This window comes from Megalops cyprinoides, chromosome 3, assembly GCF_013368585.1.
Source record: "Megalops cyprinoides isolate fMegCyp1 chromosome 3, fMegCyp1.pri, whole genome shotgun sequence".
Lineage (NCBI taxonomy): Eukaryota > Metazoa > Chordata > Actinopteri > Elopiformes > Megalopidae > Megalops > Megalops cyprinoides.
In genome coordinates, this window is record NC_050585.1 from 39,349,800 (window position 1) to 39,374,525 (window position 24,726).

At 41.2% G+C, this 24,726-nt stretch overlaps 1 protein-coding gene across 1 annotated transcript in view; it reads left to right on the top strand.

The window, feature by feature from the left end:
* Positions 1-24,043, top strand: part of LOC118775267 (LHFPL tetraspan subfamily member 6 protein-like) — a 42,024-nt gene extending 17,981 nt beyond the window's left edge. The window contains exons 3-4 of the mRNA XM_036525093.1: positions 20,934-21,032; positions 23,442-24,043. Of these exons, the coding sequence (XP_036380986.1) occupies positions 20,934-21,032; positions 23,442-23,560 (218 nt within the window). The 3' untranslated portion in view covers positions 23,561-24,043. The remainder of the gene's footprint in view (positions 1-20,933; positions 21,033-23,441) is intronic.
* Positions 24,044-24,726: the final 683 nt, after the last annotated feature.

Consider the following 24,726-nt stretch of genomic DNA (forward strand, 5'->3'; position numbering starts at 1 on the left):
TGATCCAGACAGCATTCTGTGCTGGCCCAGCCTCTCATTCCGATCTCCAGAAACTCATGCAGACACCTCCTGCTGAGTAGGAGCAAAGAACGAGTTAAAGCAGAACAAAAGCCGTATTAAACTGGGTTTGAAATGGTAGAATGGGATATTAAAAACCATTGGTACTCTTTGATATAAAGACTTTTGCACTGAGAAATCTGTAACTAAGAATCGCAATATCCTCTCTCTGCCTTCACTCCCGTGTGTTGTTGTTTTCATGCCAGAAACAGCTGAAAGTCAAAAATCAAAACAAAACAAGTCTGCAGCTTGGGTCACAAAAATTTGTCTGATTTTAATATTTAGAATTACAACCTTGAAAGGTCACCCTAATTTTTTTTTTTTTTTTAAATTGATGCTTCTTTGCGTTAAGAAAAAGTGAAGACAGGTTTATTAGTATTCACATGAAATGTCTATCACCTTATGGGGGTCTCATACAGAGTGCTACATTTGAGACCACCCTCTCAGTCAATCATTTGAAGATAATTGGTTAATGACCCTCAGGAAATTAGGGTCAATTTCACATCAATTTAATATATTTTAGCGGTTTGGAGAGCAGGGTGGACACATGCGATGATTGTATCGATGATGTGCGATCTCTTTTTTTTCAGCACACATTAGGAATCGTGTTGTTCTCTGATTCATACACATCAGTGACTATAAGTTATTCATACTGGGCCAGCACTCTCTGCTGGTGACTTACCTTGGATGAGGAGGCTTCAGCTGGGAATGCTTTTTTTTTCTTAGAGAACAGATGAGGCTCTCATTAATTTCTGCTCTCATTTCTCTGAGCCGAGAATAACCACGTAGATATGCAGCCTCGCTGGTTAACGCCAAATAAGACATGAAGCAAAGGCGTGCAGTGCCTGAAGGGAACAGTGAGTTTAATCACACCCCCCCACACACCCGGCCCCAATCCTCCCCACCTCGCACCCCCCCCCCCCATGTGCTTATCTCAGCCCCTCGTGCCATTCCACCCGCCAAGGAAAGCGATGATGGCGGGTTTGGGGGTTGGGAAAGGGGTGTTGGGGGGCTGCAAGTTCTTGCAGTCAGGAGTGAGGAAAGGGTTTAGCACCTCCAGGCCTCCCTCTCCACCACACTTGTGATAAACCTGCTGGAGCATCTGGTCTCGATGGATATGACACCACTCCTCTCCCTCACACAGTTCTGAGGAGGTGTGAGAGAACAGAGAAAGAGAACACATATTACACACGGGGACAATATTAGGCACAGAGAAACTGGAGTGGCCAAACATAACATCCAGACTATAAATAACAAAAAAAAAAAAACGAAGGCAAGTACAAAATTAAGAGCTCAGATATTCATTCGGGTGGCACATCTGTCATTAAATGCTCATTCTTCATGCTGGAGATGTCTATGTTTAATTGCACTATTAAGTGTTCAGAGTTATGCTCCACCATGAAGATTAATTAAGCAAACGGAGCAGTAATACGATGTATAATGGAATCACCGGCTACCTGGCTGTGATGTGTTGAATTCATCACCTGCCAACCCAAAGACATTGATCACTGGCACATTAAGAGCGGTAATCAGTCACAAGCCCAGGATGATGGTATCTCCTCATCACTTCACCAGCTGTGGTGAAGATTATTAGCTGGTCTAGGGCCCTCTATTGGTCTACAGTAATTGAGTCAGTCTGGTCTGTGTTGAGTCATGAATGAGCAGAACCATCAGAAAAGAGCAGAACTACTATGCTCAGAACTATACTCTTAGAATACAGTGAAAATGTGAAAAAACCCTTCTTGGTTTGTCCTTACCAATTCAAATGTTAACTTGTAGTTTAGGAATACTTGTGCAGTTTATCATCTCTCTGAGGGAAACTGCAGTGTATTACCTTGTAATGTCCTGTAATACCTTGTTACATTTTCACTTTTATTTCACAGTCTCTAAAGTCAGTGGTCAGAGAGGCATCATCTTTAGATAGAGATAATGTGCTATGTCTGATAATACGTTGTATTCTCTTCTTATAGTGTGCCTCCACTCTTGTATTTTAGTGACACTAGACTGCTCTGCTCCCACAATGCACCTGCCAGTGTTGATTGTCTTTCCCAGCATTCTGTAAAAAAATGTCCTTGGAATTGCTGGTAAATGCTGCCAATACAATTCATTATTGCCATTGCTATAGACACTGCATGGTAGATGAGGTACAGAGAGAGCCTCCCCCATCCAGCCATGACAGCCATGACATCCATGACTGGGGAGGAGGGGGGGGGGGGAGCCGAGGGGCTAAAGGAGCAAGCAGAGGAAAACCTCTCTCCCCGCTCCGCGAGAAGCGGCACTCTTACAGCCTGCCATATGGTGACAGCGAAGGAGCCTGCCCCTGAGGGGGTGTCCTGCCATATGGTCACAGGAAACAGTCGTTCGCAGCCAAACGTCAGACAACAGCAGCCTCAACTGCAGCCTGGGGACCAAGCAGGGCGAAGAAGAGGAATTACCCCCATTTCTTAAGAGTCTATCATGGTCTAAGATGGAGCTAGATATATGCATGAGAGAGAAACTGGGTCAAGGCTCAGCTTTAGCACAGCGTTGTCAGTACTGCATCATTTGAATGGGCCTGTATGCTAGGTAACAACCCATCCCTTCTGGAGTGTGCAGTGCTTTTAGTCCATTCAGGAAACAGCAATGCAAAGCCCAGTCTGTAGGATCTGTTTCCCTTCTTCGCTGCGCTGCAGAGATATCCTCCTCAACTACACTGTCACCAGCAACAATTGACAGTAAAAATGAGTTTGGCTGCATTTGACAAGATCCATTAATCCTAATGTCCCGTTAAACCTCTTCAAATTCATAATTGTTCTGTTACTTACCTCAGTTCAATATCCTAACTGAGGTAAGTCAAGTAATTATGAAATATTCATGAAAAGTTGCAATGTTAAAGTTTTTAAAATATACCATATTGGCTGAAAGCTGGGTTTTTATATGTTTTGACAATCCATCTCACTCTGTATTTACAAACTAGCATATTGGCTAACGCTAATGATAAGTGGCAAAAGTTGGCACCACTGACCAAAGCAGCTCTTGTGGACAGAATGTACATTCAGCCAACACAAGTGTTTTTGCTGCACTTGCGTAGGAAGTGCTGAAGTGAGGTACTTGCAATTCTCCAGCGCACTAGTCTGAAGGCAGAAGCTACTTTGCATACTGCTAAGTGCTGTGCAGGAGAAACAATGCTGTTTGGAGAATTTGTTACATTTCTCACTGAAGTCTTCCCATAGGTATCTGAAGAAGACAAAACTTATAAATTTGTTTTTTTTTTCTTTTTGCAGGACATTTAAATAGTCTTGTTTCCATTTTTGGAATTTAAATCTTGTCAATATAGAACAAATACAAGTACACAGTTACAAATATGACAATTAAAAAGCAAATTGAAAATGGAATCACTTTATAATGAGGAACGCCTTATGTTCGGGCAAGTATGATAACGTTGAAACAGTCCCACTGAGATCAGGAATGAAGCAACCCCCAAATCAGGAATGGAAATGGAATGACCCCCCCAGAGGTGGAAACGTCTCTCCGGGTATGCTGTGTGACCTTTCAGATAGGCACCCTGCCGAAGTCACAGCACAGCCTGTGGAGACCGGTAATCCCAGTAATCCCAGTGGCAGGAAGCCTCTCTCTCTCTCCTACTCTCCCACTTTCTGTCTTGTTAGCTCTCTCTCTCTTTCTGTCTGTCTGTCTGTCTCTCTCTGTCACTCTCACTTTATTTGTCTCTACACTCACCACACATCTCTTTCTCTGCTGTGTTGCCTTTGGTGTGTTCTTGCACTCTGCTTCAGCAACTGCATGTGTTAGTTTATGATATCACGTTACTACTTGCATGAAATCTGTTTGACATGGTCCCATTAGATGGCACCTCCCTACACCTTTATGCCAAATGTCCCGTAATTTTTCCAGCCTTCTCATTCCTGAAACTCCCCATTTTAATCAGGATACCCCCGTGAGAGTTGTTAATTGTTTGCATTTCTACAACCCTTGCAGTTTCTCATAAATATTCATTGTTTTCTCTCATTTTCTTTTTTAACCCTTTGGCACGCCTTTGAAGTAGACTCCCTGACTGCCTGTCACCACTCAGATGAAAGTGTGTTGCCTACTGAAAGCTGCCTGGGCTTGTTTGTTTGTTTATTCCTGATGCTGTTCTGCTGTAAGCCCTGTGGTATTGCATACAAGAGCCAACAGAAAGAATGCTCTTCCACAGCAGACCTGTTCTCATTTTGGCTTTGAGTGCTTGGATTTACTCAGAAAGTGACTGTAAATGATATCAGTCCTTGAGTCTAAATTGATACTGTTGCTTGCGGTGCATTTCCTGTGAAAAGTCGCTGGAATCTCTCCCTAGGTCTAAATTGATAGCTTTACTCACAGTGGATTTCCTGAGTGTGGTAACCTTGGAAGGAACACGCGGTGCTTCTGCACTTTTCCATTTGGTAACATCAGATTGATGGTCGGTTTGCTTACTGCACTTATGTGCTACTAGGTATGCATTATGTAAGTGTTGATTATGTTCCACACAGTAAGTACTGTGGAAAAAGTTGTACTTTAAAAATATGTACTCATATATGTAATTGCAGGCAGAAGGTCACTGTAATATAAAGAATTAGGGTGCTGGACCATGCAGCAAATAAATCACGCAATAATGAGTTTGCAAGTTTTCCTCTACTTCTTTCCTCTACTTCTAGTCACTGTTCACCTCTTGTTTTACTTTCATTGACCTCATCTGCTGTGTAAACTTTTCTCTCCGCTGTTTGCAATCAGTGATTTGAAGCTCCTTTTTCTACAAGCAGTGGAGAATAACAACAGGAACTGAATCCTCTCTGGGAACATTTTTAGACAGCATTTTTATCAAATTTTAAAAGAATAAAAGCATTAAGCCATGAAAGTGAAATGAAGGTGGCTTCTGTGATTGCTATTGCTGAAGACGTAATGAAGCAGACACTCAGAGACGTGGTACACTCCCTCAGTGACACTGTAGTGCTCTCCACTGCTTCATAGCACCTGTGCCTCTTAAATAAGACAGAAGTGTGTATCTGTAGGAATAATAAATATTGTCATGGTTTTTCAGTGTAACTATTAACAATTTTAAGTATTATGCTGGCTGTCAAGAGTGTTCAAGGGAGGTGTCTATGTGGCCTCAGGTGCATCCTTTAAATTTGATGGCAAAACAGGTGGAGCAGAAGGATGGAGCTCAAACGCGAAGCTCTTACTGTACAGTATGTCTTAGATTTTATGGCTTTTAATGGGTGATAAATTCTGCAGGTGTTATACATGCTAGAGTTCTCAGGGAGAAGAAATTTAAATTGGAGAATGGCTTGTGTAAAAGACGCTCATCAATTTTTCTGCTCACTTTTCCCTTCCTTATCAGTGGCTCCTTAACTGTGTGGCAGTTTGGGAACACAGGATTAAACATAGTGGTTTCTGGTTCAAATCTCAGGCATGGTATTTCTGTTGCTCTGAACTTTATACAATCAAGCCAGGTGTAAACATGTAAAATGTAAGCTTTTTAAGTCACCCTGGATAATGGAATTTGCTAATAATATTATTGTTGTAATAAGAGTAAGTGGCTCACCATTGATGAAGCTTTTGTATTTATCATCTTTCTATACACACACACGCGTGCACACACACACACACACACACACACACACACACACACATACATGCATCCAGCAGCTTTGGGTGTTACCCATTTCCAGTCTGACAACAAAGCTTTTACATTCTTTCTACCAGCATGGCTGTGGATGTGCTGTTCCCTTTACCTAAAGAATGGGAGAAGTAACAGAACACAAAGTTCGTTTTTATTTTTCATTAGTCCTGTTCATGGATCAAAAGGATTGAGAAAGACAGTGGAATTCCACAGAGGAAGCACTCAGAAAAGTAAGTCCAGAAGAGAACTTTTCCTGCACTGTCTTCTCTACAGAGGAACAGTATAATCCTGGAAGCACTGTTCAGTACCTAGGATACCTTCACACCACATCTGAGAGGCACTATGTCTTTTTGGCATGCTTCTTGTTTCGTATTTTTGTCATGAAACATGAAAAACCATGAACAATTAATTAGCAAATTGTGTTCACAAATGTAATACATTATTACCACAATAATTTGTGTAGATAACACCATCAATGTAATTGTTACAGTTATTATGATTATTTATCAAGCTGAAGCTACCGATGGAACACAAAGTGCATGGTAGAGAGCTAGCTATACAAACAGTTCTTGCGTTCAGCATCTGTTTTTGCTGAAGTCTCCAATATGCAGTCTGGTGACTTATTGTAGGAGTTCTTTTATTTTCTTTCCCTCTCCTCCTTTGCTCCTAGGTGTGGTGCACAGAACTCAAGTGCATCCAGATGTTTCTAATGTAGATTTCTGAAACAGTTCTCAATAAAACCATTGTCTTCCTTCCAATAAAGAGAAACTCAAGCTAGGGGCTCCTTCCTGTTTCGCAACTTTCTGTGTGCCCTGTGGGCGCCGTCTGAAACCTAGCATTCAGGCATTCAGGAACCCTGAAAGCTTCTCAGCTGAAACTAAATTCAAGGGTTATGGTGAAAGACTGGTAGAGAGGGAGAAATGGCAAAATGTACACAAAATTCTCTTTCTGAAATATTCACATTTTTCTAAGCATACACAAAATGTACATGGACAGTTTGTTAATTTTTCTTAAAAGAGGGTGAACCAATCCGAGCCATAAATTTTTGGGTTTTTCACTGTATTTTAAATAGAATATTGACCTGGTGTTAGGGTTTCAGTTTGACAGAAAATCAGCACTGAATCCTTTTGATAAGATCGAGTCAATTTTTGTCAATCTTGAAAACGTTGTCATTGTGGGCAAAGCTAGCCACAGCGTTTTTTCACACAGACATACACACACAAACACTCACACTCATACACAAGCATAAGGTGCTTACACTTTGTTCCAATGGGTTTCTGGGAAGGATTGTATAAAAGCCTGATTTGGTATAAAATTGCTTTGTAGCCGTCATAATCCCATTCTTTCCCATCTGGAACGCAATCATACAATACAGTGTACATGTGGTTAAACACAATGGAAAGAGTCAGATCCATTTCAATTATTTGTGTGAAATGGACTTTAAACCTGGGCAGAAATATGGTTTTAAGAATATAAGCAGAAATGAATGCGTGATGAAATATTCAACCCAAAGTGTAGGTATAGGAGTATATTTTTATATAACATACTCACTCAAGATACGTGCTCTGAGCCTTTAATTATACTGTAAGGAACTGAATATTGTTTTATTTTGTGTTCATTGCTTGTATTACTACAACGCAAATTTCCATATGAATAATAGTCCGACAATGTGCTTGTGAATGAAGTACAGACCAAAGTGCAGCACATGCCACTGAGAGGTAAGCAGATCTGACATATATTTATCACCTTCACTACTTTCACTGCCTTCCTAAGATGACATTAGTGAGAAAAACTACCAGGCTTGGAGCAGTTTTATCATATAAGTCTTTCTCATATATAATACCTCACATTAATGTCCATCTGAACTTGTTCATTGGAGGAGTACCTTCCAGCTAAACACAAAATAAAGACGCAGACTTGGCACAGGTGGATTTACATTCTCAGACATCAGAACTGAGACCAGCTTCTGTGCTGTGTCTTTAGCTGGGGCTGGTTTAATATTTAGTTTATAATTGTGCTTTTTGCCCATTTGTCATAATTTGTGCATCAGGGGGCATCAGGGAGTTAAATGTGTAGTGCATGCAGCTATGTCATATTCCTCAGAAATATTGTTAATGGCAGCTTTAAGGACAGCTAGAGGAGAGAGATTCATCACATTCAGTTGTCAATACACTACTGAAATTGTTCTGGATTCAAAAAATTGACATCCTGTCACATTTAATAGTTTTGCAACCAAGCTGTATGATGTCATTTTGTGTTGCAGTAGACTCAAATATATTTTTCAACAATATTAACAGCTGCTGCATATTCTGTGCGTAGCAAGCAGAATACACCCTGCTGCTCATACTGCTGAGGTGATAAAGCAAACCGACTGACTAGCTAATTATAAAACAGAAGTGTAGAACAATTGAAATTAAGCTATTAGTTGTAAAACTAGAAACTAGAAAACTATAATCTGCTGGATTTTTAATATGTTTTATAGAGCATGAAAGGAAAATAAAGTACTGATGTGAGTCATTTTGGAAAATAATCACAAGTATTTTTCTTCTTTTGTCACAAATATTCTGGTAATATGAGGATGCATGTTCAAGTGACAATATAAAACACTGCCACAAATTGTGGTCAATCAAATGTATAACAGCACTGCTTTGGGGGGCTGATGTGGATGTTTCAGGGCCTTTAGAGGACTGGAAACAAGAATTTCATTGAATAGCAGTTACACAGACTTAAATGACACTGTGAGAACAATTTTTGGCATCGGATTTGACAAGCTCTAGTTAATGAAAAATGAAAAAAAAAAAAAAACACTTAGGAAACTTGGCCAATATAATTCCACGGGCCACTGCCTGACAACTTTTATCCAGGTCTTAGAGAAGAGGCAATTGATGTAGGTTTGTGAAATGGATTTTACATTTCTCACTTCTACACACCGCCAGGAGCATAAAAGAGTTCACAATGGAATTCAACTCAAGCAAGGACAGCCTCTTACTGAGAACTAACTAAACCTGTTTTGCAACGGTTGAGTGGTTTTCAAAAGCATCTACACTTTATTTAAAAGGGAAAGGGAGAAATAGCAGTCAAATGAAATGGCAAGGGAAACTGACAACATTGCCAGTTTTCTGAGAACTGACCCTTTTTCATATAGTCAAGTAAATTCATTCTTTTGTGTGGTGATTAATGATCACTGTTGAACCTGATGAGGTTAAGTGAGTGAGCCATTGTAGGTTAACTGTTTGCTATTTCAGAAGATGCTAAATCATAAGAATGATGCCTGCAAATAGAGAGAGGGTGTACATACTTTGGCTCCTGATCTTTGGCTTGCCCACATGACCCCTTTCTCTCCATCCAATGACTGAAGTGTATTTCCCTGTTTTTGCAGCTGCTGATGTCTATCTCCTGACTCAGAAAGCCCTTTATTACTATAAACCTACTTTACATGCTTCAGATCCATCAGGCCTTTACAGGAGATCTGAGTTAATATTCCCCCAAACAGACAGGGGGCAGAGCAGGCTCCAAATCATGTGCTGTCTTAGGTCTTTCTCTGTAGTTTTTCCTGCATTTAATTGGCAGATGCCCTTGTCGAGGCTGGCTTAATAACAGAGTAAGAATCACAATCCAAGTTTTAACACAGTGCAAGTGTAGCAGGTTACTTTGTGATTTACAATCAAGAAAACAGTTTTAATAACTGTAATTCCTTAAAGATAAATGGTGCAGCCCAACCCAAACACAGGCTAGTTTACAGGAAAGCATTGATTCGGGTGCACAATCTGGGTACAGACCTACAAGTCCAAAATCTAATGTGCTGTCTAAAAATAAAGTATTTAGAGTGCAATAGAAGGTGGGGAATGACTTTGCTGTCTTAATGGTTGTGGGTTGCATTCTACTCCTATGGGTCCAGAGATGAGAATAAGTGTGCTGTTGCTGATTGTTTAAGCAATAGGTGGACAGACAGACAAACATTAGAACAGAGCGTGAGCAGGGGTGTAGCGAGCAAATAAAGATTTCGAGGTATGAGAAGTAGAACTGGTGGGGTAGCCAGAGATTCCCTGTTTCCCACAGGAAAGTTAACTGTCCGTTAAGTTGTACTTATGCCCCAATGTATCTGTAAGAGTAAATTATTGGAAAAAATAGGGGTACAAAGATCATATAACACTGGATTCTCAGTAGACTCTGGACAAAAGAAGTAATTATGGTGTCTGCTGTCACTAGATGGAACAAGCCATAAAAACAAGCAAAATAGTAGAATGAAAGTAAAATTCTCATGGGGAGACAGTATAGACAGGAAATTAGAAAGGACACATTGAGCTGCCCTGTGGAGAACTTTTAGAGCAGGTGTGGGGGTGTAATTGTAGCTAGGTTGGGAAAGTGGTGTTTGGAGAAAGATGACAGAGAAGACGTGCTCGAAATGTCATGATTAATGCCAGGATATTCTAGCGGGGCACAGATCTTATATCCTTCTATCTGAATCAGCATGGATACTGTCACTTTGTTTTCATACAATCAGAAGAAGGAATGGGATCTCTTGTAATTGTTCCACAAAAGGTCAGGTAACAGGGCTGGAGCCTCCGATTATCGTAGGGTGGATTGCATTTGCGCATGCCTTCTGTTAGCCGAATGCATACTGACATCTCTACTCGGGTAAGAGTGTACAAGTGTTGGTGCAACTCTATACCCGGCAGTCAGGTTGTACTGCTCGTTCAATCACAAAAGCCACAAGTGAAAAATGAAATGTCAAGCTACAGCTCACGGTGAAAAGGATGACCCCTTTGCTTTAACAGCACCTAGATGCTTTGTTTGTCTGCAGTTTCTGAGCTTAACGACTGGAAATTGTTTCTCAATTTTAGGCTCCTTCGTTGAGTATTGGCTGGGTGTGGACAGGTTATGTTGCAGGTGGTAATTGGTTTAATGCAAAGAGAGATTTTTACTTAAAGACATGTCTGGAGCTCTGTGTTGTCCCTCCCCACGGTCTTTAAAAAACAATAAAGTGATGTATTTGTTTTGAATTGTTTTCTCTGATGAATAAACTGTCATGGTTGTACAGTACATGCACCGTTCTTTTCAGTGTTTCTTTATGGAAACTCATTATCAGTGCTCAAGTGAGGCAAAACCTTCATTGTTATCATTAAAGAGGTATATAGGCAAAGGACATGTGTGTGTGGGTATTGCGTAATATATATTTTTTTCACCCAGCAGCTGGATTTGAGAGTATTCCTTGCTGCTGTGCCCCTGCTGGGGCACCATGTGTCGGCTGCAGCCTGTTTCCTCATTCACCTCTTTGTGGTTGCGCTCACAACGTGAGCTCCCTCGGATCCTGACTAGAGAGAGAACAGACAGGCATTTGGACAAAGTTAGTCATGAAAGGGATCAGCGTTTGACGGATGACTCCAGAGCCATTTAATAACAGCTGGAGCTGTATTTATTTCTCCCTTTGTAATATATGATGATGTCACAGATCAAATCCAGACTATAACACTGGGAGTTGTGGTCTGTTATGACAGAATGAAAAACAGATGTAAACACCCCCAGTAGAAGCATTTACTTCTGAAAATAACTGGAAATGAATAGATATATGTTCTTTATTACAGAAGGATATCTCTGCTGAGACTTAAAAGTGATTTGTGACCATTTTGCTTTGTTTTTATGGTCTAGTGTTGATGCCTGATTATGTGGTCTGTTTACAGTTTCATCTGGTGAAAGCTGATTGCCTAACACAGAGGTGGCAGAAGTAATGAGACTCAGTATTAAGATGTCAATAACCCCAGATAAGTGTAACAGAAACAGTATTCATGGACACGGAGACAGACCCAGAGCTGCAATCTATAGTGGGAATTTCACATTAGAAGCATTCCTTTCTCTTTTTTTTAGATACATGTAGCGTGCCCCTACCCTACAAGTGCCTTCTTAAAAATAATTTCTCTCAGCTCCCATTGAGAATGCAAGGTCATGGGAACTGCACAGTTCTCCATGTACTTAAATCCATCTACAAAACATGCAGATATTCCTTTGAAGATTTTTTTTGTATGTTGCCTGCATTTGCGTTTAACCCTGAGAGAACAGGGGAATGGTTATCTGCAAGAATTTCTTTTGTGGAGAGGATGGCCCCACTTTTTTTAAACGTGGTTCATTTTGTGTGACTGAAACATGGCTCGTGGCAGTTGAGGGAGTATCAGTCAATCTTGGAGTCTCTCATTAAGTCCTTCATTGTTAATCACGTTCCCAGTGGCATCTCATGGGTTTGTTTATCTGGGTCATTTAATTGGTGTTATTCGCCCTCACACAGCACAAGCAAAACATAACTCAACCTACATCAAGTAAGGAACAGCTCATCTGGTACTGCTCCTGAACAGAACCATTTCAGCCCTGACTGCAGAGAATGGCGGACAAGATGTGGGCCTCCCTGCTGCTCAGGTGCATCGACAGTCCTGCTGTCTTTTACCAATTTCTTTTCAGTCTCAGTCTTCCCCATGGGCCACTTAGTGGTTTTACATACAGGAATCTGACAATGTTACTGAGTAGATCCTATGTAGTCTTATACGATTTTAAAATCCCTGAACCAGTTGGTTCTGCACAGTTCAAAGTTCACATAGGGTGTCAGTGATATGCATATGAGGGGTGGGGAGTAACATTCGAACTTTTACAGGGCATAATAGGAGCAGAACAGACAACAGCACAGTCAAAAGGAATTCATTTCACTGTTCCTTTGTGAAAAAATACAAGCTTTGAATAGGTGGTAAGGGGATTGAAGAGACTGAAAGGAAGCTACCTTGAACTAATTTTGCAAATAAATCCCACAGTTCCCAGTGTGTTGAGTAAGTACGATGGAACTGTCAGGTAGATGTAATGTGTCTGTCCTGAATAGTAGTTAAAGGCTTATTGGTCCCAACTGGCAGTCTATCAAATTTCCTCAAGTCCCTCAAACTTCTCTCAGTGGAGGAGGGACATGAGATGGGGTATCTCAGATGGTGAATACTGGCCAATCCAGAGCTGTCAAGACAAGGAGTTTACTTTTTGGGTAAGAAGTAGGAGGAAACCGAAAGGGAATCGAGACATCAGAGAAGTCTCCCGTCTCCTCCGGAGACCTCTGTTTTGACTCCTGAAACATCAAAGGGCTGCCGTTGGTTTGTTATTACCTCTCCCTTGGGAACAGGTTGTGGCTGCTCGTTCGTTTGAGGGCGGCAGGTGATGTGGATCCACGGTGGCACAGCTGCTATGGGGCACTGAGCTCTAACCGTGTCGCTCGGTCAGGGGTGGGAAATGGGATGAAAGGAGAGAGGAATCCACTGTGGGCCACCTGTGCAGTGCAACCAACTACTGTCAACGAATTTAGATTTTTTTATTGCGGAGATGACCGTTCCCTAACAGTGTGTAGTTTCATTTCTGAAGAGACTGCTAGTAAATATCCCAGGAGAGATATCTGGTTGCTTCTCAAACCTATATTAACCTTATATTAACCCTTTCTGCTCAGGGTCAGCTGTTGTAGCACTGTTTATCCAATAAAATATTCTTCCTGTCATCTGGACATGTTTGTGCATAACATGTAAAATAATGCTGAGGATTTTATAATGATTAGGGTGAGTTTATTTGGATCAATCCACTTTCACATTCTGGTCTGATTTTAGTTTTCTCTTGCCAAGTCCTTGAGTGAATTGTAGACTGTGGTGTTCAAAGTCCAGGGATTATTATGTAATGCTATTAATACAGAGGCTGATAATGGTGGGAATATTAATATGAACAGCAGTGTTATTAGCAGAAATAATGGCCCAGTTGTAGTCTGCTACCGTGTAACCCTGGTTAAGTCTCTCCCCCTTCCCTGGCAGCTGACACCACATTCTCCAGACTGCTACAGACGGCTGTATTTGGAATATAAACATTATTAAGTTTGCCTGAAATCTGGTTTGTGGAACTGTGTGCCAGAAGGAAGGGGTTTAGGAGAGGTGATTACACTACTCTGACTCTGTGGTGTTTGTTTCACAACGGCAGTCCCTCCTAATCTAGTCCCCTCTGCCACCCCCCCCCCCCCCCCAATTACTTCTTCCAGCCTGAACCCTGTCCTCTTGCTTGGTGTCTGAAATCCCCTGCAAAGTCTTAGGGAATTCACAGTCAGTGCACTGTCTGTTGAATATTAATCTCCTCAAAGAAGTTCCTGTTTCGTTAACAAATTGAAAATGAGATTGAATATTATATAACCAATGTAATATACCGTGCTACTAGGGATGCAGGTCAGATGGAACTGTGTGTAGTGGGCTGAGAGAACACAGACATAGACATAGACATAATCCATAGATATGAATTGAACTGTTAATTAAATTGAGCCAGACAAATCTGTAGGGTACAGTGCTGAAAATCTATGATTATAAAGCTGAAGGTTTTGTCCTCCCAGCCAGCATAGTGATAGGAGGAAGACTGACCCATATAATCTGACTAACACAAGTGAATGAAAACTGGTGATAAACTTGAGTGAGTCTGGTGAGCTTAGGAAAGCTGTTGCACTGCTAAAAGAAAAAAAAAACCTATAAGCTGAAGTGCTTGAGGCCAAGTATACATTCAGATGAGTTTTAACAAGGCTTGCGGTTTTGGATGAAGGTTTTGTCCGTTCCTGTGACCAACATTTACATTTCCTGGAAGTGGCTGAAATGTCCTTGCCTGTCTCCTGCAGCACTGTGGCCAAAGTCCATATTTATTTTTGAGGCCTAATTTAAACGTCATTCCCAAAACTGATTAGAAGGAGGTGTTGATAAGTATTTGCCAAAGCAAACTGGAATCAGAATTTCTTTGCTTGTTAAACCTATTAGTTTCCTCACACAGCACACACAAGACAAACGCAAACACCCTTTGTGGTGGGAGCAAGATCTAAAGTCTCCTTCTTTTCGTTTGCACTGTGCTTTACTTGACCCAGTTTGACTGCTTTTTGCAGGAGACAGATTTTACTCAGAAAAAATTTCCCTGTCAATTTTTTTTCGGTCAGCTTTTGCCACTCAGTTCCTCCCTTGTACCGTCAAGCCTGAGTTGTGGGAACATGGGTGTGAGCTGCACAGTCCACATCTGGAGGGTCAGTCCGGCCCAGACAGCGGTCTCTGCCATTCCCTTTGCAGCTCTGCTATCCCCGTTTGGACAGCTCTGCACTCTGCTGTGGAATGCCACTCCACAAAAGGGCCCACACCGAACTGACCCATGCACGGATGACCCATTCACGTTGCCTTTTCTCTGATCACAAAGACTTGGCCAGCTTATTCTCCCTCTCTTCCTCTCCCCTTTCTCCCTTTTGAATAATAGACCTGAATGTCATTGTAAAGGGCATGGAACGCTATGTAGGGGATTGTGTGGCTCCCGTTCACATAAAAAGAGGGGGTGAAAAGACACAGGCACCCTGGGAATGGCAGAGATAGGAAAAAGAATTTCAGCGTGCAGATGGAGAGGGTAGTGATGGGGTAAGATGTCCAAGTGGGCCAAAGAGAGAGGGAGTGGCCTTGTGCTCTCTGAATCTATGCTTCATTTCAGTCTCTGACTACATGATAGACATCTTTCTATTCGGTGGTAAAAATCATTGTTTGTGTGACCATACCAATCTGGAATTGCAATTTTACATTCAATTTGAACTCAAAGTGACAGGCAACCAGTACTTATTAAATGGAATTCCTGCACTGTACTTGCAGCCTTTGGATTGACCAGCTTGTTTGTTATTACACTGTGCAAGCAGATATATTAAAATATTAAATCAAGTGATTGAGGACATGAGGTCCTTGTAACTGCACAGAACAGCAGGTGCAAACTCAGCTACAGAGGACTTTACAAAAAAAAGGCCAACAGGATTGATCTAATTTGGTAAGAGTGCATATTCCATTACGAATGCAATCCCGAGAATTCCCACAGCATCCAGCAGCTCACGCTAAAGTCTTAATGATCTGTATAGTTGATGTTTTTGTGTGTTTTGCACCTTAGGTTTCATCTGGCTTGCTCAGTGCAATATTCAGTTTAACAGAGTAGCAATAATAAGCTATGCACATCCCCAGACAAACACAATTTGGCACTGACACCATTTGTGTAATTGTAACTTTAGTATTCTAAAAACTGACATCTTTCCGAATGAAGCAGGGCGGTTGTCAGACAAGTCTTGTGTCCAGCATCATAACCAGTGTCGTTATGTTCCACAAGTCTATATTTGGAACCAAGAGGAAAACCTCAACTGCTCACCCGCCCACCCCTGACCACTGCATCTGACATGGGCCATAGTTTCAGACCTGTGCCAGTATGTGATTGCTCTCCGCTGGCATCGTCTCACCCACATCCATCCAGGCAGGCAGATGTCAACTGTTTCTTTCAGCTGGTTGTTATAGCAACTGTCTCCAGTGTGGGACAAGAGGACATCCGTGATTTCGAAAGATCGGGCCCTTTGACAGAGCAAAAAAAAAAAAGGAAAAATAAATAAACATGAGAACCCTCTTTCTCTTATCATTCCTCTCACACAGTCTGTCCCTAGCATTTATAAGCTGCAAATCTGCCAGGCCAGGCCTGCTGCTGCTGCTGCTGTCCCAAAGCACCATGCGGAATGGAGTCACTCCATTATGTCAGGAGTACATTTTGATTTGCGCTCACAACCTTACACAACCTTCTTCACAACCAAAGTTCTTTTGTGGTTTCTATGCAAAGATGTGCGCACAGCCTTGTGTGTGCGAAGGTGCGCATGTGTGTAGGTTAGAGGAAGACAGCAGGAATTTCATTTTCTTCTACTTCTTACCTTTGCAGTGGAGTGAGATTTCTCTGGTGCTATAATAATTTACCCAATCACCCTTGAATTTCAGCAGCATTGTACAAGCCATGAATACAAATACATCATAATGAATTTGAGTTGTTTAAACTGGAAATGGCTTGGTTAATGCTTGCGTAAGATAACTTTTAGTTAACTTTAGTATTTACGGACATTATCTTTATGGTGCACAATATTGCACTGATGAAGACATAGAGGAGCTGTACTAGAGGACAGCCTTGAGTGCACAGTGTAGATTACAGCTAATTATCTGACAGCCACATTTAAAATATTTTACTGTGACCCTGACAGTTGAAACCGAAATGATGGTTTCTGCAATGCTGCAGATGTGAAACATCTTTATTTATGAATCTCTGAAATGGAGATTTTTTTTTGGAGATTATGCCTATTTTTCATTTTAACAGTGCAAGAGGGGACTGTATGGTGCAATGTCCATAAAAATTCTACCATCTTCCTGTGGGTTTCTTACTGTTGAAAGAGATGAAAGTCTAGTCAGTCCTGCAGCACTCTGCAGAGTGGAAAATTAAAAAAAATATATATATACTGAAATTGTAATATAAATGCAGTAGAATGAGAAGCACAGAAAAAGGCAAGATTAGACAACCCAATGGTAAGATCATATAGCAAAGACAGGAACAATTTCATTTCAGTTTAAATTCCCACAAATAGCTTTGATTACAACATGACACTGAATTGGCGAGTTGAGCTAGTTCTGCTTTGACATAGTGTACAACACGCAGATGTAAGTGGCACAGAAGATAAATAACCAGGAGGGCCAAAATAGGGCTAAAATAGCTGGGCCTTAACTGAAACGGAACTTGTGGTAATGGAGCACAGATTACAACCCACAGGCATCTCTAGTGTAAACATTTCACATGGAGTCTACCAAGGTTATGCTCCATTCTTGGTAATCTGCTCCCACTTTCCTGCCACCCCCATCCCCGTTCTCACGGTGCCACAAACAGATGGAAGGGGAGGGGGAGACTGAGGAGGATGGGATTTGACTGACTTAACCTCAAATGCAGATGTATTTAATGAAAATGTGTATAGACTCACATTTTATGAAAATAATGCAACAGCAATGTGGGTGTAAGTGTTGTTTGTTGTAAGTGCTGGTTTATTATTAACTGTATAAAACCATAAATTTAGTCTCTAAATCTCTGAAAACCGGTTTTGTTGTTTACTTCATTGCAGTATCCTTAGTGTGTGGGTCATATTTCCTCTCCTGGATTTTGGAAGAGTGGTTGATTTCAAGTTTGGTCACCTCTGAGATGGTTATGTTATGCAAAACATGTTTCATTTCTCATATGTTCGTAAGTACTGTGCGTCTTGGCTAGTCTGAGCTGGTAATTGGATGTTGTATCACTCACACATTACAGTGAAAATTACATCATTCTTTTGAACACATGGGAGATAAATTACCCCAGTTTGGGTTGAATCATATGGAGTTTGGCATGTTTTAGGTGTTTTTTCTTGGAGATAGGTTTTAAAATCACCCCACTTGTGTGTTGGAGAACACACAAGTTGGTTTGGGGGTGGGGGGGGTGGGGGGGGGGGGGGGGTGGTTGTACTGGGTGTGGAGCCATGTCAGAGAGGAACAGCCTGTGTTTTATCTCAGTGCTCCATGTAAAAATGAAAGCCAATTACGTACCTCTTTATCACCCAACATTTTTGGGGACTTGAAAAAGAAATTGAGGTTGTGTTTAATATTCACAGTGGATACATTCCGGCTCATCCCAAGCTCTGCAGTTCCTAACAGCTAGCTGCTAATTCTTGATGGGGCACATGCAATCTGATTATGTAACCCTGCCTGTTTTAATCCTTCATACACCGAGAGAAGTGGGAGCTTACTGGCTAGACGTATTGTGCAGCCCTTCATACAAAAAGTAAAATTTAGCTAAAACAAGTGACTGAATAAAGATAGCAGATCTACTGCATGTACATCGTCCTGTTTTGCTGCTCTTGCCGTATATGAACAGTAAGAACAGCCCAGTAACTTATCAAAATGCCTTAGCATTGGAAAATGGTCAGGCAAAAGAAGAACATGTTGGAAAGAACTGACAAAATCAACAATGTTAAAAAACATGTGCCAAAAGATGCCACACTGCTAGCCTCAGTGTGAACTGCATGATCGACCTGAATTAGGACCCACAAAGAGAGGGGAATCCCTACTGACAGAAGGCATTGAATGGCAGAGGGTGAATGGCTCCTTATCTGCAGGAAAACACAGGTTAAATGCTTTGCTCCACAATGTAATTTGGGCAGCACTAATTAGGCTTAGTAATGAAAGGATTTGTCTGTTGTGGGGACCTGAATAAAGCAGAGCCGGAATGCTGAAGGAAATTTCTCTGGGACACCAGTCTCTGTTCTCTTGGAATATCTCAGAACGAGAAGGTGGGTATGGGTGGGGTGAGTAAACTAAACAGTTAGGGATAGGCGTGAGAAAATTTACAGTCACTTCCTCATACCTGTCGTGAACACGCATGCAGCTATCTGATCAGATGCATTTGTTTTATGGATCCGGTAGCTTCTGCTGGGCCAGGTTCCATTAGGTTCAGCCCTGCCTTATTTCACAGGAATGCACATGTAGTGTGGAGCGGTGCTGAGGTGTTGAAGCCAGCGCCAGTGACCTCTCTTACGCCCTCTCTTCCTTATAAATGAGGCAGCCTTTGAGTTGTTGTGTAAATGGCCTGTCTCGTTTTTACTGCCAGGGACATTTTGAGACAAGGCTCAGATATGGAGGGTGAGGCTCATCGGGTGACTGAATGCTAAAGAAACATCCACCAAGCTGCAAACTATTCCTACATGCAGAAGAGCAGAGTGCTCAGATATGTTATTCTCTTAAACAAATCTGAGAATAACTTCAACACTTCACATGTGTTGAGAAAGGTTGTATGTAGGACATTCCAAAGTGGCCAAGATTTTCTCTCGGTGAGTACCATTTCAATTCCAAATGGAGCCCACAGGCTCCAGGCATGATCTCATGATGTGAGCAGATTTCCCAAGAGCTTTGGCAATTTGCTGGAGATAGTGTGCTATAGGCTGTAGAGGTGGGGTCATGCTGCTTCCTCCCTCTGTCTTCCACTGTAGGCGCATGCTGTCAGCCATACCGTGCGTTAGAATGGATTAATTTGTTAAGTATTTTCCCCTGTTTGCTGCGGCCCCTCTCCACCCCTGTCTCCCTGTCTTATGGGCAATAACTGATAGTAGGATGGGAGGCAGATTGAAAAGGATCCAACAAATGTCACTTTTAAGTAATTAATAAGGAAACTTGACTGGACAGAAATACCCTGAAACAGGGCTGGTCTTTCAGAAGGTTAACTATCTCTAGTCACCTGCACACATTTCTTTGCCCCAAACTATGTTCTCATTGGAAACCTTTAGGTGTCCTCAGGAGCTAATAGACCTGATCCTGGTTCCCATCCATGAGCATCAAGGCTCAAGTGCCCTTCACTCTACCACTGTTTCAATTATATATATATCTAATTGTTCAATTTTTGTATTAAAGATGTGGCCTGAAGATGACTATAAAATGAAAAATGAAGGAGAATAAATTTAACCTATCAATATATTATTTGGATACACATCTCTTACATACTTTTCATAAGTCTATTGATTTTTTGTGGTAATAGAATAAAAAACATGATTAAGTACTTTCATTGTCATTTCTGCACTGTACACTTATGGATGCCGATTGCATATCAAAATGCTTCCACAAAAAGGTCACAAAAAGCCTATCTCTGTTTGGTTAGCCTTGGGCCATATTGAGTGTTGTATTTTGATAGTCACGAAGCAGAGAACAGTGTAAGGCTTGGGCTGAGGTGTACCTGGTGGTGATTTAAATGCAACTAAAACCACTGACATGTTTGGGTGCAGCTAAATGGACTGCTAAATCCATGCCAGCGCAAACACACCATAACTGGTTAAGGAGCTGTCAACAAGGATTCAACTCACAACGGTTTTATCCACACTCGAGTCTAGTGCTCCGAGCCGCTGCTCCTTGCTGTCTTTTCTAAATGGTAGGGTATGCAAATTAGACAGACTTCTATGCTGACAGCCTTATTTGGTGGAAAATTGTACATCCAACCCTTCTATATTTAGAGGGAGTCTTATGATGCTGAATCACTGTTGCAATTTTGAGTGTTTTCCTGATTCAGTCCAAGTCGCTTGTGAATTAAGCGCTGACAGTTATATGGCACAATATACCACTATCATCATTCCTCTTTGGGGGGCTCCTAAATGATTGCTAAATATAAAGCACTGCAACAGTCAAGCTGATCTGTTTCTGTATGCAGTTTCTGTATGCTACGTGCTCTAAACACGTAATGTACTCACACTTTTCTGACCCGATCTCTCATTATCGCTGTCTAATTAAGCTGATTCATATAAATGATTAAAGTAATCAATGTGCTGTCTAAACATAAAGCCCTGTAATGGTTTGATTAAGTCCCTCTCCCTCTTTTTTGCTCCATGCAGCCTTGCTGATTGGTTCGGGATGTGCCCTGTATCCACTGGGCTGGGACAGCGAGGAGGTCCGACAAACCTGCAGCAACAGTTCCAACCAGTTTGAACTGGGTAAGGTTCAAAGACGCACACCTGAGCACAGTCACATCTGCATGAGAGAAACACCTTTACAGGAGATACATGGACAAAACAGGCTTGAGGATATCTCACACGTCAACACAACTGAGAGAAGTACACCTCAGCACGAGAAAAGCACCTCTGTGCTCAACACGAACAAAGCAGACACTACCACCAAGCATATTTCACACCAGGGGTGATTTTTCAGGGCCTCTGACTGAGAAGGATTCTGAAGTTGGGAACGAACTGGCTTAAAGAGTGCTGAGCAGTTGTCTCTCTTTTTAAAGAGTGCAGATTAAGTTCTTTAACCTTTCCTTGAGTCATTGGCCCAGTAGAGCTCAAGGAGCCATGGTTGAAGTCCCACACCAATGTCTGTTGGAGCTGAAAATATGAGCTTACATTGAAAGCAAACAGTAACCCAGTTTAAGTCTGCACTGTGAGATTCCAGTGCAAAGCACAGTAATCTGAGAGTCACCGTTACTTTGTTACTGGTTAGATTTGTGTTCTCTATCATTGAGTCAAACAAGTAAGAGGAATGGCAGATATGTTCAAGTGAACAGGATACTAGGCAAATGACATCATTGGAATGTCTTGACACTAATGTGTTTTCTTTTGTGTGACTTTTATAAATCCAACCTTTGAGGCACTCAATATAATGTACTCACTCAATTCCACTTCCCACCCACAGTCTAATCATGGGGAAAATCTAGATCTGTTTTTCAGTTTTTTTCAATTACTTTGCATAGCTGTATGTTGATATGCTATTCAGTCTGAATATGAGTTGTAACAAGCAGGAGATATTGCAATTTATATTTCTCTGATCAGTGGACATTACTCTGATTTAGTTTGTGCTGTCAAATCCACTTTGTCTATCTTCTAATGTCTTGCTTTCTTACAGTTCCCTTTCTAGCACAGTAAGTGAAAATCAAATTTAAAACAGAAAGTGTAAAGCCAGCAATGGTATGGCCTCAAAACCATTTTGGCTACTGCAACAACCAGAATTTCTGGACAGAGAACAAAAACGGTCCATCTTTAGCTGTACGTTTTCCTCCTCTGTTTGTGTTTGTTCTCATTCGCATTCGGGATGCATAGCTGAAAACAAATCTGTTGTCGAGCCACAACTGTGTCTGAAGCCAGTGCATTGACATTATTTCTCCCCCTGATACATGGACGGAGAAACTATGACCAGAGGGAATTGGGCATGGAGTAAACAACATTTGCTTGACAAAGTGCCTGTTGAAAAAGAAAGTGCCTCCACAAGACTTTGTTAATTTCAGTGTCAGGGACAGTAAATCCTGGGATGGCTGTGTAAAATATGTCAGACACTAAAATATTGTATTAAGCCAGTTGGTTCCAATAGCCACGGTGAATCCGTTAATTCCCGGAATTTTCTAATGCATAAATCAACCAACCAGGCTAGTCACAAGCAAGTTCGGTTGACCCCTCAGAGTGGCATGATGTTCCCTCATAAATTTTAAGCAATGGCTGCAGCAATGGTGAGGATCCTCTTATCTATGCTGCAGCAGAAACTTACTTACGTCTTGCAAAATAGATTCATTTTGGGAAAATATCCTTTTTCCAAGACAGATCACACAGAAGCCAATCTATGGGCTTCAGTTCAGGTCTTCACCAAAGCAATGTTGTGACTAATCTCAAATGCAAATTACATACTTAACAAGGGTTTCCTTTTGGTCAGTGTCTATTTCTTCTGTTTATGAAAAACACATTTTCGCACTTGTACTTAGCTGATAGCTATGATTAAATTCTTCATTGAGTCTCTTTGTCGTGGAGTTATCTTGAAGTTGACAGTGTCCTCATTTGGAAGATGTTTAAATAAATTCTGAACTGAATTGATTTGAACAACTTCCTCTTACTCTTCTTTAGACAGGCCATTATGGCAAACTTTCATTCTTATGCTAGTTCTGCACATATTGTTGGGAATATTGGTGTGTTTTTGTCTTTTTCCGGTGGTGAGAAAAGTGGGAAGCATGGTAAAGGTTCTGAGTGAGCGATCTGGTTTGTCAGGACATGAGAACCAGCACAGCCCATTTCCAAGGAGAATTATAGTAAGCAGATGAGGGGGAAACTGCCTTGAACACTAATAGCTTGTGGGAAATCAGTCTTGACAGCTTTTTTGTAGGTTTCTGTAAGAGGTATTGAGAAGCTTTACCTAAAATTACAAATAGTTTAAACTTTCCCAAACAATTTGAGGCTTTTTGCAAGTTACTAGTAATGAACACATGACTACACAAAACCATAAAGCACATATGCTAACATGCGCATGCGCATATAAATGAGTACATTTTCAGTTAATTGTGTGTTGGGATGAGAGGCCCACCTTGCAGGTGTTGCTGAAGTGGCCCTGCAGTGTAAACATGCCTTCGTCTGTGTGTCTCTCTGCAGGCTCCTGTGAGATAGGATGGGCCTATTACTGCACTGGAGCAGGTGCCCTGGCAGCCATGTTAGTGTGCACCTGGCTCGCTTGTTTTGCCGGGAAGAAGCAGAAGCAATACCCCTACTAAACGAGGAGTCACAATCACCACCAGCAAGGCCACGATGACCACCAGGGATGAACCATGAGGATGGCCATAATGACCTTCAAGGGACTGGCCTCCAGTAGAAGGGAGTGGGCAGCGTAGGCGGAGTGTCAGTATTTCACAAAATGCCTCAGTGTGAACCTATGAGACATGTCCTCAGGCCCAAGACTTAGACTGACTTCAGTGTGCTGTCCATCCTGAGACACTGATAGACTGCATTGGCATCACAAGAACCGGACATTTCATTTGACTTACTCTTCTTAAAATGCTTTTCAAAGGACCAAGCTTTCCTCTCCTTTCAACTCCACTAGCTTTCCTTTACAAACATGTTCTGCTCTTCTAGTGTCCTGGTCATTTGCACTCTTGTAGCAGCGCACCCAGCTAAGGTGAGAAAATATAAAGGAATAGTATGGTGATTCTTCGCTGTCGTGTTTTTATTTATATTTTCCTTCTGTTTGACTTGTTTCCGCCTTAAATACATCATCTTTTACTCTGAAAATGCAATAATCTTAATAATTTTCATGACTCAGTAATTGTTATGTATCAGGCCTTTTGAGAGTTAAGAATTCTAATCATGTAGGTCTGTCAGTATACTGTATTGTATGTTTTAGGTACGCATTTTGTGTGTTATAAAGTGCATTGTATATTATTAGTATATACTTTTTGTATTAAAAAATATAATGAATGTTTTATTTGATCATGTTTGTAAATAAATACTGTTTATTCAAACTGTACATTATGTGTGCTATTGTGACAGGTAAGAACCTAAATATTTGTGTAGAAAAACAAGCTGTCTGTTATAAATGCAAAGAAATATTGACACACTGGTAAGTACTAGTACCACATAGCCTTCAATTTTGAACCATGTCATCTGTAAGGATATCTGTAGGTCCTCTGTGGTTGGTTGCCATGGTTATGTTTGTTTAATAATTGATGTCTTACCTCAGACTTACCACCTTGTCTCCTATGAAATCACAGAATGGACAGAAAGTCTCATCTACACCATATCTTCATATCTACTTAATTGTTGATTTATTTTTACTCTTAATCGTGCAGTGCATTTTATTGATGACTGACAGGCTAAACCCTACTCCAGTTCTTGTAATTGGACACAATACTGTAAATTACAATGCTGAAGGCTTCATATCCGA